A 22,465-nucleotide genomic window follows, 5' to 3' on the forward strand; every position below is an offset into this window, starting at 1 on the left:
AATAATTCGTCTACACTGATAACCATCATGGCTGTAGAATCGGTACAATTACCGACTTTTTAGGTTAAGATCTGACCGAGAGTGGTTTGTCTTTTGGCGAGCTGCTTATCATCAGCTGATTAGCGAGCGTAAAGAAACTCTTCTGCGCATGCGCGAATGATTTGCGAGCGTAAAGAAAATCTACTGCGCATGCGCAGATGGTTAGCAAGCGAAAAAGTAGATTCTCCTCAGAAATAAGCTGTTTTACGAGGAGAATTGAGTATGTAAATTCTTTCTTTACGCGCAGTTGTAGAAAAATATATTTTCTTGTCAAATAAAATATAGTTGCATGATTATTTCAAACAAGATTGAACAGTTGATATTATACATCAGATATACCGGTATCAGCTATCCTCTAAATAAGGTAGTGGCAAGGCAGAGGATCGGCAACGCTGTCCTCCTATCTTTCACCACTGCCATTATAACGGGGACCTCACTATAGTTATTCATTTATTGGAGGAGCAAACATAAACAGTATTCTCGATCAATTATCATTTTACAACCCACATTTGTACCAAGATAAAATTGTGTACCATTGTATATCATTATATACCATTGTGTACAATCATAGAGAAACAATAGCATAAGTAGATATCCCATGGTATAGGGCGTTTATGTTGCAACTTTTACTGTTATCTCAAGCCCATTGTCCACGTAGTTATTTCTCATACAGCTGTGTGACGCTGGTAGTTTCTCAAATTGTTCATACACTCTCACCCCAACAAAACAGTAAAAAATGACAATAATCGACAGTAATCGGCTTGAGATAACAGCAAAAGTTGCGAAATAAATTCTCTATACCATGGGATATCTACTTACGCTATTGTTTCTCTATGGTAGTACATATTTCAAGGCAATATACTCAACATCTATGTATCTAGAATACATTTCTTGACTCAACATCTGAGATGACATTCAAGCAGGCAATTAAGTACGTGCTCTGAACTAGAATAACTTCAAGAAGTACCAACAACTCTTTTAATGAGAACCTTTCAAGTCTTTGTTCCAGTCATTGAAGTTGTAACATTGACTTCCAACCTACAGTGAGGTCCACGTTATAATGGCAGTGGAGAAACATACAAGAACAGCGTTACCGATTCTCTGCCTTGCCACTACAAATATAACATCGTAGACTGCAACCGAGCATAGATATAGATATTCTATGTACAGTTGTATGATGATAACAAGTTCACATATAGATATATTGAAGTATGATATATCTGTTGATACAATATATATAAGATCGTAGACAGCCAGCATGCCAGCAAGCACTGTTAGGTTGTTGGGTTAGGTTATGCGCATTGATATAAGAAGGAGTTAACTGTATGAAGGTTGCAATATCCAGTCACGATTAAGGTTCAATGCAATCAGTGTCTGCTAAAATGAAAGGTGGACTGAAAAATGCGCTGGATTTCATCCTATTAAAAGTTGCAAATTGTGATTTATGGTGCAAGGCCATTGTTAGAAAAGTTTGTAATCTTTTAATCCCAGTTGCACACCCCTTTGTGAGTCTGTTTCCTTGGGAGAAGTCGGTTGATTTCCTTAGAATGTAAGTTATCTTGATTTCCTTGGAAGGATTAAATTATTCATTCGGGTAGAGTTGATTTATTATTGTATTGGAATATTTTTTAGTTGCTTGTTTCTTTTCAAACGCCCTTGAAAGATAAGTTCAGATCCTTCGTGGGCTAGTCTTCATCATTTTTATCTTATACTATATTTAATTACTGGTGTAATTTATTGTTTGTAATTTGTGAAATAGCAAATGATTCTAATAATTGTTGACTAATCCAATAAATGATACAGAGCATGGATGAAAGCAATACTTGAGAAAAATAGAAATATGATTCTGAATTAAAGAAAGAAGGAATCTAGAAATGAGTACAGGGAAATGAAGACGAAATTAGTTAATTAAGTCAAGAAATTATGTCAATTCCAAATACAAGGGAAATAATTTTCCCAATACAAACCAAAAACCTGAGTCTCTACTGATGACACTCTCGCAATTTGAATCAAAATGAAAACAAATTTAATTCAAAAGACAATTCAATTCAAAGTGAGAGGAAAATAATCCTAAATAGAAAATCAGTTCAAAGAAGAAGGAAATAATCCAATTGAAGGAAAGGAAACAAATCAACAGAAAGGAAACCTATTCAAGAGGAAATCAATGAAAAAAATATCATCCACAAAGTAAATCAAATCAGTTGAGAGAAAGATAAATGCATTGTTGTGATTTGAAATACACTGCTCTTCAAATTATAATTACAATGACCTTCATACACTATCAGTGCAAAGCAATTAGTGAAATTATTGTCTATTGTTTTTCGTTCACCAAGTGTTACATACAATTGGAGAAACGAGTGCCGTTATCTGTATTGAAACAATAAAAACAGTACGTATGTGATACGGCATAATAATGTCGTCAATTACTGTGTGATTGGTGTAACTGTGTCTTCATATATTATTGGCGACAGCCAGGTGCAATGCAACCCAATTCATATCCGGAATAATCATGAGATCAAGTCAGAATAGATCATTCTATAGTGATTAGATTTACGTTTTCAAGTCAGTGGGAAATGATAGGACTACATAGTTGCCAGTTCTCAATTTTCACCGTCATCTATAGGGGCGTGCAGACTTATGCGCCACAAACATGCTTATATCTGTATCTAAAGCCCCGTGTGACATCGATTTTTGTTCGTACGAGATTTTGTACGTATCAGATTAAACGGAGCTTGACAAACATCATCAGTTTAATCTAATAGAATTTATAACAGAAAAAAATTGTAAGGACGGAAAAAAATTGTACGAACAAGAATCGATGTGTGTGTAGCTAGCTAGTCTTAAGCTGCGTACACATGTACGCGCTTCCAACCCGCACCGAGCACGCTCCTCCCTCGTACCACCATCGAACCACAGTCGCTCCGCCCACGCACCCATCATGAACGTTACGGAAGATGTTAGATCTTCTCGCGTTCCCCGGTCGAACCACTGTTGCTCCCCAGTCGATCATCAATCGCTCTGCTGGAGTGACGTTCGGTTGCGGAGCAGAGCGACAGTCTGTACGCACCTTTACTGTTTCCGTACCAACAGCTATAAATAACAAGCTTGGCATCAGCTGATGAAGAGTGAAATTTGCGGATTCGTGGCACATAGGTCTGATACTTGAGAATGGCATAATTATATACGCATATATGGCATTTATTATATTAGTCATATTTTCGAAAAATGGAATAATCATCTTGAATAATGAGACGAAGAATAGGGAGAAGAGAGGGACAGAGAAAGAGGTATAGCAGCATTAAGGTAAGAAAAAGGATAGAAGTAGAATTTGAGGAGTTGCTGCAAAGAAGGAAACTAGATAAAAGAGTTAGTTTGTAATAGGAAAGGAAATGTATAATGAGAAGAAGGTTAATCGAAGAGATGATAAAGACGAAAACGAAAAGATCGTAGAGGAGGAGGTGGAGGAGGAGGAAGTGGATAAGGAGGTGAAAAAGAAAAAAGGGAGAGGAGAAGGATCAGGTGGAGGGAGGAGTAAGAAGAGGAAGAAGACTACGATGATGATGATGAAGAAGAAGAATACGATGATTAAGTAAAAGAAAAAGAAAAAGAAGAAGAAGAAGAATACGATGAAGAAGAAGAAGAAGAAGAAGAAGAAGATGATGAAGAAGATAAAGAAGAAAAAGGAGAAATACAGGAGAATAAGAATATATAAAAAATTGAGAATGAGGAGGGGCAAACTAATGTAATAAGAAGTAGAAGATATTAAAGATAGTAGACAATTTAATTGAAGATAAAGAATGAGGAAGAGATTACCTTTCTATCACAGGAAAAGATAATTATCAAACAATTGTAGCAGACAATTAGTGCACTCGACGGGATATATCTTTGCAAAGGTCACTGAACTTTGTCCCAAATCTTAGCGATCGATAGATTACCTATTAGCAATTGCCAAATTCCTAATTAGATCATTATTTGGTAATTGAAAATTGGCCAATTGGTAACTGACGAAAGTGCATTATGCAATGAGTCTGAAATGTACTTCCTGATTATTGGTTTGTGGAGTTTTTTTCAGTGTGCGGAATTTCAATGGAGAAAGCGTAACATTTGTGTGTAGTGGGCTTTCATAAGAAAGAATGACACATGACGGCTAGAAAGTTTGGTTGGCATTGAAAAATGTGTTCGTCTCATGATGGAGATGTGGGTCATTTTCTAGTGTCAGCATACAATGAATGACTGAAGGGCCGTTTGCACAGTCAAAGCATAAACTGAATTTAATCAGCTAAAATTGACACACAAAAATTGAAATTGAGTTAACTCAAAATTAAACACATTATAACAAACGATACTTGATACGGATTTAATCCAGTTTAAAATGAAATCCTATACTATTAAGCGAGCAATTTCTGTATATCTGTTTATATTTTTATATCTGGCTATTTATGTTCAAAGTATCTCGAAAACGGCTCTAACGATTTTCACAAAATTTGGAACATGATATAAAAATTCGATTGCACTAGGTCTCATCCCTGGGAAAACTCGCTGAAAGACATGAAAAGGATAACAATTATTCATCCTTGGAAAAACAGATGATAATTTCGTCGTCTGTAGAAACAGAAGATGCGTGTGTGGGAGAGAGACAGATTTATTTGCAGCTGTGTAATCAATCAGCGAGAAATATTATCTAGCTAGACAATTTAATCGACTTGATCAAAATAATCTAATTTGTTGACATGACATGATAATCTTTCTAAACTAGAGTATATCATAATTTTCAAAGTTGATCATTATTTGACAATTTTATGTGATTAGTGAGTGTTATTTTGATATTCAATTTGGTTTGTAAATAACCTAATTAGAACTTTTTTGTTTTCAAATGTTTGAACTGAAAATTGAACCTGAATTCAAGTGTATGGACTACTTTCTGGACTATTTATAGTGTATAAATCAAAATTCGGGAATGAAACAGTTTTGGGCTGTGTCTGTTAGTCCTTCCCCAATCATTTTAAAGAATTGTGTTTGGTTTATCAATAGTCAATAAATAAATAGCAAGCGAAGCTCGGTGCCCCGATATTTTAGTTTGAACTGTCAAGATGCGTTTACACCAAAGTTATCAACAAAATGTTAATAACTTAATCCTTATAGATTCTATTAGATTGAACGGAACTTGACAAACACATATGTTCATCATGTGTATGATAAGTTATGTTCAATCTAATAGAATCTATAAGGATCAAGTTATTAACAAAATGTTAACTTTGGTGTAAACGCAGCTTTAGGCCTACAACTTTACAAACAGTCTTTTCTATGTGTTTTGAACGTTGATACACGGAACATCTATTCAATATTTAAATTATCTATATCCATATTATTATTATTTTATATTATTAAAATTATTATTAGATATTATTTCATCTTTTTTGAATATCTATTCAAAATTTATTTGTGAATCTATTTATGTACCCATCTGAAGATATTAACATTCACTCATCTTCACACCTTCTATCATTTATGGAGTCGGCCTGCATTGGGTGATTTTTTTCACTGAGGATGATAACCACAGAGCTATAGACTTGTGCCTGAGAAATTAGACGGATGATGATGAGTGGACCTAGAGTTTTAGGTGGGTTCCGAGAGTGGGAGAGAGAGAGAGTATGTGTGAGAGAGAGACCTAACACCCCTTTTTGATGATCTCCATTTTCATCCCAAGTGCATAAAACATTGGCAAGCTACCACCCATTCATTTGGCATCACTTCTGTCAACAAATTCAGAACTGTGCCAGACAGTTTTTTGAGTTGGAGACGTAACTCTGACATTTCATAGCTATAATAACATCCGAGTTTCCGAACTGGCAAACAATCAACCAAAATAAGCCAGCAGTTGTGAAGCTTGTGCCAAAGTTTGGGTCAAGATATGCAAAATTTAATAATACATGAAGATGCAAAAGATACAGAACAAAATTATCATGAAATTTGATTGAAATTATTAGCAAATATAAGGCAAATTATTTATCAAATTCGAAATGAAAATTGTTATGAGCATATTGAAGGCATATTATTTAAAATATGAAAAATTAAGAGTTTCAATAACTCTACATTATTCTCTACACAGTACAAAATTCAGAACAATGGAATATTTTTCAGCCACATTTAAACTCATTTCTATAATTTTGTTGCAAGCTGTTATTTTGAAATTTTGAACTAATGTACTTTTAATCCACATATCTAATTGAGCGAAATATTTCATATGGAATAAAAACGACTTGATATTGTTAAAGCCATCACTAACTTATTAAAAACAAATTGAGAAAAGAATTATTGCGGTTGCTAATTATTACCCAATTATCAATCTCTACTAAAATATTAAGCAGAAAAATACATATATACGTAGTGTGAGTGAGAAGCCCTATGATTGGCCATCAGCTGTTGACCAATGAAGGTTGAGCACGACTGTCATTGGCCGAGAATAGACACGCCCAAGTATTCCAAATATGGCATGTTAAGTGAGGTTTCTCACTCACTCTATAAATGTGTTCAAGCTTTCAGTTTACTCACAAAGTAGAAGATTTCTTCTCTGTGGTATACTAGAGACTGATACCTGGTAACAACTGAAACCAGTATACGAGTAAACTCGTAAACCAGTAAACGCGCATATCATTTTTTTTAATAGATCAGTGGTTTTGAGATTATCAAATCGTTCTCATTCAATACGTTTTCTATCTACCACAACATAGGTAACCTTCCAAACAACACCAGAAGTTAAATGAAAACACTCCAGTTGAATTCATCAACACCAGAAAAACCAGAATCTAAGTTTCAGAATCTAAAATACAGATCTACTCTCCACAAAAATGTTAACAAAACTTTGTTTCTTTCCGAGTACTTTATCAATAATTTCCATGTCAGAAAATATACCTACTCGTAGTACACAATAAAGTTTCAGTATCAAAAATACACCCTCAACTGAAATTCAAACAAAACTTTGTTGATTTCCGACTACCTCATCAAGAATGTTTACATCACGAATAGTTTTCAATCAACAAAAATTTGTTGATCTCCAGCTACCTCATCAAAAACGTTTACGTCAATAATAGTTTCCAATCAACAAAAATTCATATTTTCCATCTTCACCCAAGCGTTTTCTAAATTGGTCCTCAAATTTGGATATTACTGATAAGAAAGCTTAAAGCTAAGACAACACCTAATTAAATAAATCTCGCTAGTAGCCATTTTTTGGTAGCTCGGATAATAAACTGCGCTATTCTTATCACAGTTCACCTAATGGAGATGTTTATTAACTGTAGCCAGATTCACTGCGAACTCTCAGCATTGTTTAAATGAGAAGCCTCAGTATTATCTTGCTGACAATTTGAATTCACTTCAAAATATTTGAGATTTCTTTCAGAGGATAATGATGCATGCATCACTTTCTAATAAACGTCTGTGCAACAGTAAACAAATTTCTATTCAAATCTTCGGTTTACATTATATTTCACGTTATTTTGCCCTGGGTGATGGACAGCTAATCAACCAAATTAGGAAATTATGTTTCAAATACACGTAAATAGGTAAGTTTGCATGTTAATACAATTTTCGTCATAAATTACGTTACATAATAGAACTTTCGCTATCGTAAAGTGGGCAATAAATAAAATATATTTCATCACATATATTTTAAACTAATTATCTAGTATAAAACTATGATTTGTGAATAGTAGCGCTCATCGAATTTCCATCTAGCTGTTTACCCTGTTGTCAATATTATTTGCAGTAGCAGAAGTCTTCGGGGTGATTTACAGCATTTAATTTGGATTTTCGTTCAATAATAATTAATTATGTAGTAACCTTTTATTAATCTCCCTATTATCTTTCAAGGAGGAAAATAATTTTATTTGATGAAATATATTCCAAGATATGAGTTTCAGAGAAGATTCGTTTAATAATAAATTATCTGGTAACGTTTTACTAATCTTCCTATTATCTTTCAAGGAGGATAATAATTTTATTTGATGAAATATATTATGTTTTATTTCAGACTAGAAAAAAGGTTGAAAAAGATAATACATAATCCTTTCAGGCTTTGCAAAGGCTAAAAATAAACTTTCTACTGGTCATATTTTTCACAGTTTTTCGATTTGTATATCATCAAGCTATCAAAATAAAAAAGTTTTTTCATGAAAACATTTTTTTTCCGATCATCACTTTTTGAGATATGAGCGCCTAAAGTACAATTTTTTGGGACAAAACATTTCAAAATTCGGTAAGAAATAAATCCATGAGATTTAGTGGATAAATTTTTGATAGTATTGATGATTGAATAAAACAAAAATTTCCTGTGAATATCAATTTTTGATTAAGTTATTCAATTGACCAAAAACTACTTTTTTGAGCTATTTTTGGTCATTTTTAGTAAATTGGCTAACTTTGTCAAAAATTAATATTTTCAAAACATTTTTATTTAATTAACAATACCATGAAGAATTTATCCTTCGAATCTCATGGATTTATCTCTTACCGAATTTGAAATGTTCTGTTCCAAAAATTTGAACTTTAGGCGCTCATATCTTGATAGCTTGATGACATACAAATCGAAAAACTTTGAAAAGTATCACTAGTTGAGAGTTCATTTTTAGCCTTTGCACATGCCTAAGAAGAGATTTCAATATAAGATGATTCTTCGATAAGAGCTTCCTGACAAAATCACAGAGTATAGAATGTAATTTTGGACAAAAAATGCATAATTACACTAGAAAATTAATAAACAGAATACTTTTTGATAATTCCACATCCACACCCACAAAAATCTCAAGCAAAAAACTCATCTTACCTTAGTCTTCATCTTGAGGTACTTGGTAAGCTTTGAAATAGCTGCAGCGGGCGATTTTGGTTTAGGCATTTTGAATTTAATTTTTACTTCAAAAAACAGTTTCTAAAAAAATTAATCCACACAGAATTTCCAATGTTTTTCGTGATTATATTATTGTCTGATACAATTTCACTGATCTCCAACAATTTTTGGCGTAAAATTGTCAAACAAAAGTCACATAATTCACAGAACACAACAGTATCCTATTCAGTTTTTCTTGAGCTGGCAGCGAAAATTATCAGCAAATTTCTTCTGCGCTTTGCTACAGAAAAATAGTTCAATGGTAGAGAACTAGATCACAACCACGTCATTCACTAGAGTCGATTATCGATTGTTGAGAGTCGACTCTCGATTGTTGTCTATCGATTACACAGTAATGATATTGACTTTCAAATGAGAAAATTTTCTTCGGTGATGCTGCGAAGTTCCACAAGATATGAGAATAAATTATAATATTTATCGAGCTTAAACTGGCAATCAAATACAAACACTAGATACATCTTTCTAGTAAACATGCTACAGAATATATAAAATAAATTATTATTCTCAGGCAGAATACATTGAGATGAATAAATAATAATAATAACAGTAATGCATCAAAAACTGTTCTCTCATTTCCTGGATATTAAATGTTTGATTATTAATTCAAATGTGTGAATATTATATCTAATGTAATAAATGTCGATTAGAGAACGATTTTGCTTTATTTCTCAGTGATATTTCACAAAGTGAAGTAGTAATTAAATCAACTCATTAATTATTGGTATGGTAGAATGCTTATTCTAGACTCTCCTTAGTTTAAATGCTGAAAGCATTTAAACTAATATCATGAAATATCATTCGTTCGAGACTGAGTGGTAGAGAGGACTTAAGAGTCCTAACTTCGCCTAGTAAAGAATTTTTTTTTCATTTTCATCAATCAGTGAGCAATAAAACATACCTTTATTCACAAATATTGATTCATTTCATAGATCTAATCTTAATCCTGTATTGATAAAGAAAGAGATCGAGGGCCGTAAAAGTAGACCATCATGATCTAATCCCTTCACTATATTATTCTATAGACATAACTGTCATTAAATGAGATGAGAACCAATCAGAGAAGCCTTCTCTTCAAAAAGCATTCTCTGATTGGTTCTCCTGGAATTCAAACACGATTAAAATTCTACAGGCTTTTGTACAACCGGGGATCACTATTTTCAAGTACTCAATAATGTTTTGGGCTGTACCTGTTGGTCCTTACCCAAACATTTTAATGAATTGAGTTTTGTGTATAATTGAAAAAAAATTAACAGTATTATAGAATTCATTTTTCGATGTCTCACAGACCTTTATTTCAGATGATTCATTAATGAATTTCCTCCTATGTTGACACTCAATTTATATACGAATTTAATTGTTAATAAACCTATATTTCATTGATTTATTGGTTAAAGAATACAATTTCCAAAGTTTCATCGATGAAGGCCATTAATTGTGATCATAATGATCATGAAGATCATTATTCATCCATAAAACATCTTTCCCGATAACTCATTTATAGTAACAGAGTGTGTCTAATCTGTAATGTATTTTGTATTGGATCAAGATATTAATTAACACAACAGGGATGGCTAGAATATAGCAGAATAAACAGGGAATCGACATAGAAAAAACCAGTAAGCAAATTCTAATCAAATTATCCCTTTTTTCATAGATCATAGTTCAACTCTCACATTAATTAAACATCACTATCAAATTGACTAATTAGCAATGTGTCTTGATTAAAACATGAAGAAGAAATGTGATCAAAATTACTCAACTGTATTCAAATCTTAAATGGCAATATTCAATACAATTTTTTATCGAGATAGGCTACCGTAACAAAGAAAAAAAATTTGATAACAATGAACACATCACCTGATTACTATTGTTGGAAATGAACTATCTTAAGGTCTCAACCACTTGAAAAAAAGTGAAAGTTATCACAAACATTTTTCTTGATAACTTTTTACGACGAACAAAGGAAATGGAAAGTGTTATTTCTGTTGTGGAAATTTTAATTCTCCTCCAATCAAATTGATTGTTTTCCGACAGATCAAGACTCATTTGCAATAACTCAATGCTTTTGAATGATAATATGGAAGTAATAAATTGAAGTGACAATGGTTTATATTTTTATTCTCTATTTTATTTTGATTCTATCAAAATATAAAAGTGTCGAATCTAACAAGAATGTTTATTGAATGATGGTAATGATTGCAATAAACATCGTTATAACGATTATATATTACGTTGGGTAATGATTAATTACCCAAAATATTTACGTTTATCCTATAACTGAAACAACTATTATTTACTAGCTGGCCCGGCGAACTTCGTACCGCCAAAAAGTCAATGTATCTCATGTCACACTTGACTTTATCTGGTGAATCACGAAATTTATCTGGCAATCAGAATTTTCATTTACATCTCAATACAACATTTATTATTCCGTCAACATATTCTTCTGAATCAATAAGTAGTAATATCTATAATGAAAGTGATGAAGAAAAAAATACTTGGGTTAAATCAGTGTTTCAAAGATGAATTAAATGCATTCATAGTTGTTGATTTGATACCGTTAGTGGTCAGTCTAAATATATTTTGGAGCTGTGAATAACAAATAGTGAGTAGGTTTTTCATTTTGTATTCAAATTTTTTAAATAAGTGCAATATTTCTAAAGTTTTTAATTTATTGTGATTCATTTAGAGTATAAAATCTACCTTCAAAATTCAAAATTTTAATCATTTCTGGACCGAAAATCAAGTGACGAAGCAGTGTGTGACTATATAACCTTATCTTTTGGACAATATTAACATTTTATCAAAATTTTTGGAGAGAAATAGTACAGGCTTAGCCTAGTTTTTCCTCCAATGTCATGATTGTATTATGATCATAGTATTTTATACAATAAATAAATAAAATAAAATAAAATAAAAATTGTCAATAGATGGTCCAGTAAATATGCGATATACGAGGAATCTCACAGAATACTATTTCTTCCATCCATTCTTTCCATCTTCCATGAATAACAACAGTTTAGCTAAGCTAAATTTTAAAAATGGTAAAATATTCTGTCATTCTTCAGTAATCAATGATGCAATATGAACAACTCTTTTTCATGAGGTGAATCATGTTTTTCCAAAATTGTCCAGTTTTTCAATGATAGGGTACTGATAGACTAATTATATTATTTGTATAGGTCTTCTAAGGAACAATTATCTACAGCTGGTACCAATCAACTACACTTCAACTCCAAATTATCGTATTAATACCTGTACACAATTTATCGACAGTACAGAAATTCAATGAAAAATTCACGTGATTGTCAATGTCTATGAAGTAATAATTTACTAAAAATCAATTAATTCTAAACACCGAAGACAGCACAATTATTCGAAACAAAGCCATGTCTTTAGAGCATGTAAGTCTTTAACCTGATGCCACACTGCTGGATGGTTACATATTAAAGAACAGTCATTTTGTTTTTAGTCTAGAATAAAATGCATGGGCGGTTATGGAGCAGCACACACTCTTGTCTACTATCTTCCGACGGCTGTTGGATGACGCAATGATTATAACAGCACAAATGTTCAACTTTGACAATTTCTAAGTCTTTTTCATTCAGTATAAATGAAAAAATATGGATATCTATCATAAAACATCACCTACAGACCAACACAGTAACGGATAATTAGTTGATTTTGTTTCGTGTTTTGAGTAGATAAATAATTATCACTCAAATAGATGTAAAACGGTGAAAACATGGTTTCCAACACGAAATTTTAAGGCTAATGACCTCTCGGATAACGTTTTATCCTGATAAAAAAGTGGAAAGAACCAAACAATTTTCTTCCGTTTGGTGAAATATTAATTTGAACTCTCCAAATATATGAATTTCACCGAAATATAAATTTAGTGAAATGTTTTTATAAGTTGAGATAGGCGCTACCTTCAATTTAACTTGATGAATTTGACGAATATGGCGAAACACGCATAGAATTCAGCTATTGGGCTGCTCTAGAACATCTAACATCAATCAGATTCAAACATTCCAAAACAAAGTACTGCGGAACATGGTGAATGCGCCATGGTACATAAGGAACAGCGATTTGCACCGAGATCTGAACATCACCTATGTTAGATCATCGCCAGTGAGATAAGGCGATTGGCAGCCCATCATGAGTCACGTCTTAATCAACACGACAACACCGAAGTCATCCAACTACTAGACAACACTGAACTCACAAGGAGGTTGAAGAGAACAAAGCCCTTCGAGTTGGTGTAGTGCTAGTGAAGTGAAAAAAGTATAAATTAAATAAATGTGTAGCGAAAGAATTTAAAGTAGAAGAATTATAGATTAGAACTGTAGGCTTCACTGGAAGACTTTAGCAATAAAAATTAATATTTTAGGATAATAAATAAGAGAACAAAATTAATGGTTAGTCCTAGTGACTAGTTTTATAAAAAAATTATGGCAAAACTTTTCTGTGGGTAAAACATATATTATATGTTTTATTGTTAGATCTTCGAGTTTTCTGTACCTACTGTAAGCATACATTGTTTACAACTTGAGGTGTGTTAATATAACTACAATAACTTGCAATAATGTTATGCTAGAATATCACCAATATTCTCGGTTCAGAAAATCCTTATATCTTAATCATGTATCCTCATTACTTGAAATTTATCTTGATCCTCATATCGTGGAATATCTATGAACTTGGGATATCTGTTATAAGTTGTAAACAGTTTATATAACGTCTATGCTAATAGAATAGAAAAAACGTTTATTGGATAAATAAGCTACCTTAAGGCTGTGCAAGGGCTAAAATAAACTTTCTACTGATAATATTCTTCAAAGTTTTTCGATTTGTATACTATCAAGCTATCAAAATGAAGAAGTTTTCAGGAAAACATTTTTTTCTGATCATTACTTCTTGAGATATGAGGGCCAAAAGTTTAAATTTTTGGGACAGAATATTTCAAATTCGGTAAGAGATAAATCCATGAGATTCCAAGGATAGATTCTTCATGGTATTGTTAATCTAGTAAAATAAAAGTTTTCTGAAAATATCAATTTTTGAGAAAGTTATTCAATGAAAATGACCGAAAATAACTTTAAGTTGAGTTATTTTTGGTCATTAAACAAATCGAAAAACTTTGAAAAATATCACCAGTAAAAAGTTATTTTTGGCTTTGCACAGCCTTAAGCCAACCTCAAAGAGGCTGCTTAACAATACTGTACAGCTTAGAAGAACATGAAGGTGGTTATGATATGCTGATCCTTTATGTGCAGAAAATTTTAATAGAAGTTCTAATGGAATTTATATAGATGTATTTAATCACTTATGATAACATGTTGATTTAATCAAGTTTCAATAGGCTAGCTATAAATCACCGAAACAAATATCCCGAAAAAACCTACTCCCAAAAATTATTAGATACGTACTTGACATTTTTTGGTAATCAATTCCTCTTGCCGGTCAATTTTTTCACGCTCTGGAATGTATCAAATTCTTACAACAGGTGCTCGAGTATGAGGAAATCGATTTAAATTTGTCAGGGTCGTTTAGTGGCCATTACATCAATTTATGATTTTTGACATGCTAGAATACAACATGTTAACATCGACCAACCTTCAAATAACCGGATCAAGTTTTGAAGAGATTGTCGGCTTTTGTCGGACGAGAATTTAAATTTGAAAATGGAGTGTCAAAAAAGCGGATTCATATTGAAAGATTTGAAAAAATATATTAGAAAAAAACAGCTGAAATGTGGATGGAAATAATTGAAAAATGAAATGTCAGAAATGCGGAAAGCGAGTGGTGTATAAGAGAAGAGCAAAAAATGGAGGGACCAATAAAAATGTGAATTTCAATTATTTGAAAAATGAAACGTCAAAAATGTAGATTTATATTGAAAAAGAAAATGCCAAAAATGAGGAAAGCCAGAGTGATGGAAGAGAACTTAGAAGAAGAAAAAGGAAAAGAAGAAGAAGAAGTAGAAGAAGAAGTGGAAGAAGTAGAAGAAGAAGTAGTAGAAGAAGAAGTAGTAGTAGAAGAAGAAGAAGTAGAAGAAGAAGAAGAAGAAGTAGTGGAAGAAGAAAACAAGAGGAAGAGGAAGAAGAAGAAGAAGAAGAAGAAGAAGAAGTAGAAGAAGAAGAAGTAGAGAAGAAGAAGAAGAAAAGAAGAAGAAGAAGAGAAGAAGAAGAAGAAGAAGAAGAAGAAGAAGTAGAAGAAGAAGAAGTAGAAGAAGAAGAAGAAGAAGAAGAAGAAGAAGAAGAAGAAGAAGAAGAAGAAGAAGAAGAAGAAGAAGAAGAAGAAGAAGAAAAGAAGAAGAAGAAGAAGAAGAAGAAGAAGAAGAAGAAGAAGAAGAAGTAGTGACAGGAAATTAAGTAGAGCAGTGGGTTCAGAACAGGAAGAATATTTCAAGTCGTTGATACTGAAACCATAGAATTTCACATGGAATGCAATTCAACACCTTCTTCATAAGAGACGTTACTTCCTATTGGCTGAAAATGCCTCGGGCTTTCATGTTTACTCATCATACTATATTAACATTTGCATACAGTATAATATGTTTACACTCTATTCGATTCTGGTGAATTTGATCGTAGCGGAAGTTTATTTCAATTTGAAATCTTTGTTCTCACTTTAAATTGCTCACGGCGTGTTCTATGAAGTAAATTTAAAATTCTTTGAAAATTTCTCTCCTGCGTATTTTGCTGAGGATGATGCACGTATTAAGCCGAGGCTTGTGCTTGGTTGACGGGTGAGGGATTGTTGCAGGAGTTCTGTATTAATGAAAAGAATTGTTTACTGTTTTACTCAGGGGAGGCTTTTAATGCTCACTTTTTTAGGGCTACTGAAAACTGGCTTCTGCAGGGTTGAAATCCTATTATATTAAGCGAGCAATTTCTGTATTTATATATCTGGTTATTATTATATGTGGTTGTTTTTATAACTGGTTATTTTCATATCTGGCTATTTTTATATCTGTTTTTTTTTATGTTTTACGGATCTCGAAAACGGCTCTAACGATTTTCACGAAATTTGGAACATAGTAGGTTTATGCTATAAACATTCGATTGCACTAGGTCTCATTCTTAGGAAAACTCGCTGAACGACATTAAAAGGATAATTCATCCTTGGAAAACAGATGATAATTTCGTCGTCTCTCAATAACAGAAGATGCGTGTGCCTGTGTGGGAGAGAGACAGAATCATTTCCAGCTGTGCAATCATAATCAATCAGCGAGAAATTTATCTAGCTAGACAATTTTTAATTGAATTGATCAACATAATCTGATTTGTTGACATGACATGATAATCCTCCTAAACTAGAGTATATCATAATTTTCAAAGTTGATCATTATTTGACAATATTTCAAGTGATTAGTGAGTGTTATTTTTGTTATTCAATTTGGTTTGTATATAATCTAAATTATAATTTTTTTGTTTTCAAATGTTTGAACAGAAAATTGAACCTGATATCAAGTGTATGGAACATAACCTACTTTCTGGACTATTTATAGTGTATAAATCAAAATTCGGGAAAAACAGTTTTGGGCTGTGCCTGTTAGTACTTCCCCAATCATTTTAAAGAATTGTGTTCGGTTTATCAAAAGTCAATAAATAAATAACGAGCGAAGCCCGGTGCCCCGATATTTATTCTTATGTTAAATGGAAGATTAAATTTTAACATCCGTCAACTTTTTCACAAATGAAGACTAATTTCGGGCAAGCCGACCAATTATTGGAATACCAGAGATTTGATGAACTACGATGAACAAATGAACAAACGATTCAACAAAAAAATAGATTGATACTTTTTTGCAACTTGGGACAAAAGTTGATGACAGAGTCTCGCCGACCCATTGGAATGCAACTCAATAATGAAATGCGCAAACCTTGACATTCAAGCAGAGTTGAGCCGACTATTTTTGGATACACTGCAGGGTGGAGTACCCTGAGAGAAAAAGAGAGAGAGACTGAACACTGAATGAGAATAGAGAGAAAGAGATAAAGAAAGAGAGAGACAGATTGAGTGAAAAGGAGAGAGAGCGACAGAGAGAGAGTGAGTGAGTGAGTGAGTGAGAGAGACAGAGAAAGAGAGAGAGAGAGAGTGAGAGAGGGAGTGAGAGAGAGTGAGTTAGTGAATGAAAGAGAGTGTGAGAGAGTGAAACAGACCACTGTAGGGTGGAGTCCCAACAAAAGATCGCCCGCCATTTTGAATCGGACTGATTTCATTTTCGTTTATTTTCACTCTAAACTCAGCAACAACAACATTATGCTAATCCTGATCTTTGAATCACATACCGAGACGGATCTAGATATTATTAATTTTTAAGCTTTTTTTGCACTGATTCCTTCATTTTTTCGAACTATTTTTCAATTATTTTTTCGTTTATAGGACTAGTTTTATTTGTAGCTCAATATCCAACACGAATGTTCGGTTGTAGGCAATTTTCGATGAAATCACAATGAAATTGGTGAGATTTTATTCATTCAATCATACAATACATCATCAAAATGATAGGGAGAGAAAAATATAAGGTAACCTTGTGCTATTTCTCTCCCAAATTTAGATATAGTTACACATAGTCCGGAATAAGTCAAGTCTTGTGGGTCTTCAATTCACAAAATTTGCAGTCCTTAAATATGTTCACAAAGTAGATTGAACGATCAATCTGAACGATATATAGATCCTAAATATTAAAAAAACACTTATTAAGTGAAAATTCACTTCCAATTAGTAGGATCGTTTCGACCTAGTGTGGGTCATCATGAGACAGTCTGGACAGTTCGACCAACAACAGGTCGAAACAACGATCGTCACTACTAATGTAAGTGCATTTTCACTCTATTAGTTTTTTCTTAATATATTCAAGATCTATACAGGATGTTTCAGAAGTAGTGTCGAACATTTTAGGGTATTGTTCCTGGATGATAGGAGACTACAAATGTCGTATTTCAAGTGTCCAAAACTCAGCGGTTATCCTTATAGCTGCCATTTTGTTTTTTTCACTTGGGAATTTTTATCTCAAGAAGGAAATGATGTATTGAAAAAAACAAAATGGCAGCTATAAGGATAACCGCTGAGTTTTGGACACTTAAAATACGACATTTGTGTAGTCTCCTATCATCCAGGAACAATACCATAAAATGTTCGACACTACTTCTGAAACATTCTGTATATCGCTCAGATTAGACGAGTGAAGAAATTTGAATTTGAATCTTTGAGGTTTATTATATAGAGCCACTGTAAAATTGAAGTTTTATTTCATTAGTGAACAAGTAAGTATGGATATGCAACACAGATATAACACCAACTGCTGGAACAATCAATTCCCGGATACTTTTAGAAAAATCCTAGTATTCCCTGACAAATACAAGTCGTACCTTGAGAACTAGGGTCATCAGAGATGATTCAATCCAACAAAAAGTATGAATTGCATTCTAAACACGACAATACTTCACTGAACTGCAATCGATCATCATAAAGATCAAACTTTTTGACATTAGAAAGAATACTGGAGCCTTGAGAAGAATGAACGGGTCGCTTTGAAAAACGGTAGGAAGTACACTAATCATCGTAGATCTAGGAAGAAAACAGGAAATATAAGGGAAGAATTAGAGGTAACTGATGAAGAAGGAGAAGAAGATGATGAAGAAGAAGAAGAAGAAGAACTAGAAGAAGAAAGAAAAAGAAGAAGAATGAGAAAGGCTAGAACAATTTTTCAAAACTGTCAAAGAATAATGATGAGTTAACGAATTGCTCAAGGATCTTCCTAGAGGATGACTGACTTTTCAAACCAATACACCTCTGGTGAATGAAAAAGCTCATTACTCATTATCTGTTCTACAAGGAGATAAAGAGGAGAAAAGAAGAGGAAGAGAAAAACGGGAAGAAATTCGAAAATATAAGTAGAGGAATGAGTGTGGAAATACAACATACAGGAGAGAAAGGAAGAAGAGGAGGAGGAGTAATGGGAAGAGGGGAAGAGAAAAAGGAGGAGAAGGAAGTTGAGTAGGAGGAGAAGAGGGAAGAGGAGGATGAGGTACTAAAATGATGAGAAAAATATTAGGTAGTTGATTAAGGTAACGTAGGTAATAAGTAACTAAGAAATATTCTGAAATAAGAAATAATAAAGGGAGGGTATGAAGGAGGAGGATAATAACCAGAAACTAACAGGTGAAGTGAAAATAACAAGAATGGGAATTCATAGGCAAGAAAACAAGAGAATAGAGAAGGTAGATGGACAAAAACCTAGTCAAAAACCACAAGAATGATGAGTGAGAAATGACAAGATCATAAAGTACACAATAGATATGGACGTGATAATAGAACGACGTGAAGATATGAAGAAAAATGAGAGGGAGGGAAAATTTGCCACAATTTATTAGATAGAAAAGCAGTGAGAAAAGAGTGTTATGCAGATAAGAAATAAAGAAACAGACACTCAAACGAGAGAGAGAAGTAGAGAGAAGACAGAATTAAACAGAGAATAGCTGAGAGAAGACAGAATTTAAGAGAGTAATACATCGTAGATTAGGATGAAAATCAAACTTAGAAACTTAGAATCAAATGTAGACTAAAGACAGCGATAGCAGAAGGTGAAACAAAAGTATACACAATCATAAAAAGAAGGAATATAAAGAAAATATAAAAAAATATGAGGAAGAAATAACATAGGAACCAGTTAGAAGAAGAGGAATTAAAAATAGGAGGAATGAATAACAAACGATACTGATAGAAGAAAAATCATGTTTTTGACTCAGGGTGGGACCTTGAAACGTATAGAAAACTTGATATTTGGGTACCTTAATTTTTTTGGAAAGCAATACTTTCCTTACCTAAGATAATAGGACAAGGAAAGTAATAAAAGAGTTGGAAAAGAATGAAATTCAGTCAACAAAATTAAATTCAGTTTGAGAATAGGCTACTGTAGTCAAATTTCAACAACAATTTAGCGTACAGCCTTGGATGGACCTCTCTATAGTCTCTATTACTGTTGACAACTGTCCCAGTTACAGACAGCATGAAACATCATCCTTCACCCAATCAGCCTCTCTAAATCCAGCACACCAATGAGCAATTCACGTGGCCAAATCGTATGTAGGCCTACTACTGCACGCTTTCACTTCTACTATTTTTATAGCAGCTTCTGAAGTCATCAATTCTAATATAATTATGGAAATTCCTGAAGAATAAAATAATGAATGGCACTGTACGCAATTGGAAACTGATTTGGGAAGAGAAATTTTGGTCTAGTGCCTGTTTTTCTTCCAAATAAGTTATTGTACAACTTCTACTATTGTAGTTCTTTCTACGCCTGACTTATTTCCATTTTTTTTAAATTTCATACGCATAGCAATATCAATATACAGTGTCATAGATTGAAACAATCTTGTATAATTTACAAGAAACAATCAATGTATTAGTTTTCTCTGAGCTCTGACAGTGTCTAACATAAACTAGTAGTTCTGTGAACAGTAGACCTCACGCAATATTCTCATCCAAAAGTACCTGATTGAAACTATAGACCTTATGGGAAATACAGCAATAGACTGGCTACTCCACACATCTGTGTAATCACTTGTCAGCTGATTTATGATGAATAATTCTATAGTATGATTTTTACTCCAATATTGGCGTATGAAGGAGGCTCCTTTTTCCTTTTATATTATCCTTGAAATGCAAAATTTCCAGAAACCTTGTATATACGTCGACGCGCAATTAAAAAAGGAACAAACCTGTCAAATTTCATGAAAATCTATTACCGCGTTTCGCCGTAAATGCGTAACATATAAACATTAAGAGAAATGCCAAACCGTCGACTTGAATCTTAGACCTCACTTCGCTCGGTCAATTATCTGTACTATAATAAAGGAAAGAGCTGGCTTATACACGTACGGGATAGGAAATTCATGAATGACGCATCATCATGTCTCAACTACTCAACTGATTAACTTGAAATTTTGCATATCGATTCTTAATTCACCAATAATGGTTATCGGCTTATTTAAAATTCTTCATGATTTCAGTTGGACAAGTTTCTAATTAGACCCTTACGGAGCACGGGTTACCTAATAGTTGTATAGTATAGTACTGAGAATCGTTAAAAAACGATAAATAAAGTGTAACTTAGTACTGTAGCTAACAAAACCAACGGTCTCATGACCATATTTGGAATACTTGGGCGTGTCTAGTCTCGGCCAATGGCAGAAGAGCTCAACCTTCATTGGTCGTCAGCTGATGGCCAATCGTAGGGCTTCACCAACAATGTTTAATTTACTGCTCAATGTTCAAGTTTTCAGAAACTAATATCTCAAATTGTTTTAATAAATTAGTGGTTTTGACATTGAGTTTTTTAACATAAGATGTCAAAATACAGAAAGTTAAAAATTATTGCATTCAATTTTTTTTTATTTTAAAGAGAAATATAGGGGACCAAGCTTCCTCGTTATTTATTTATAAACTATTGATAAACAGAACACAATTCTTTAAAATGATTGGGGAAGGACTAACAGGCACAGCCCAAAACTTTTTCTTCCCCGAATTTTGATTTATACACTATGAATAGTCCAAAAAGTAGGTTATGTTCCATATACTTGAATTCAAGTCCAATTTTCAGTCCAAACATTGAAAACAGAATAGATTGTTCACAAACCAAATTGAATAACAAAATAAAACTCATTAATCACTTAAAATTGTCAAATAATGATTAACTTTGAAAATTATGATATACTCTAGTTTAGAATGATTATTATGTCATGTCAAAAAATCAGATTATTTTGATCAAGTCGATTAAAATTTCTAGATAATATTTCTCGCTGATTGAATAACAAAATAAAACTCACTAATCACTTGAAATTGTCAAATAATGATTAACTTTGAAAATTATAATATACTCTAGTTTAGAATGATTATCATGTCATGTCAAAAATTCAGATTATTTTGATCAAGTCGATTAAAATTTCTAGATAATATTTCTCGCTGATTGATTACACAACTGGAAATAAATCTGTTTCTATCCCACACACTCATCTTCTATTTCGAAAAACAACGAAATTATCTTCTGTTTTCCAAGGATGAATAATTGTTATCCTTTCCATGTCCTTCAGCGAGTTTTCCCAGGGATGAGACCTAGTGCAATCGAATTTTTATATCATAAACCTACTATGATCCAAATTTCGTGAAATTCGTTAGAGCCGTTTTCGAGATCCGTTGAACATAAATAACCAGATATACAGAAATTGCTCGCTTAATATAATAGGATTGTACTAATTATTGTACTGCTACTACTATCATACTAGATTCTACAATTGTTTTTCTAATTTCGTAATTTCATACAAATAACTCTTGTAGCTAGTGTCTAACTATTGTAGCATTTCCGATTGATTTCATGTTAACTGCCCTATTCCTACAGTGATATCATAAAAAATAACGATATAATCTATTAAGTTCAGGTTTACCTTGGCATGAAAGCTATGCAAATATCACACAGTAAAAACAAGTGAGTTGAAGAACACATTA

At 32.8% G+C, this 22,465-nt stretch overlaps 1 protein-coding gene across 12 annotated transcripts in view; it reads right to left on the bottom strand.

Annotated features, from left to right (window-relative positions):
* Nucleotides 1–22,465, bottom strand: part of LOC111053310 (TLD domain-containing protein 2) — a 381,057-nt gene that overhangs the window by 39,492 nt on the left and 319,100 nt on the right. The window contains exon 2 of one of the 12 annotated variants that reach the window (XM_039439715.1): nt 8,864–9,319. The exons of the other annotated variants lie outside the window; for them this stretch is intronic. Within the exon in view, the coding sequence (XP_039295649.1) occupies nt 8,864–8,932 (69 nt within the window). The 5' untranslated portion in view covers nt 8,933–9,319. The remainder of the gene's footprint in view (nt 1–8,863; nt 9,320–22,465) is intronic. 12 annotated transcript variants of the gene reach the window in all.

The sequence above is a fragment of the Nilaparvata lugens genome, chromosome 13, assembly GCF_014356525.2.
Source record: "Nilaparvata lugens isolate BPH chromosome 13, ASM1435652v1, whole genome shotgun sequence".
NCBI classification, from domain to species: Eukaryota; Metazoa; Arthropoda; class Insecta; order Hemiptera; family Delphacidae; genus Nilaparvata; species Nilaparvata lugens.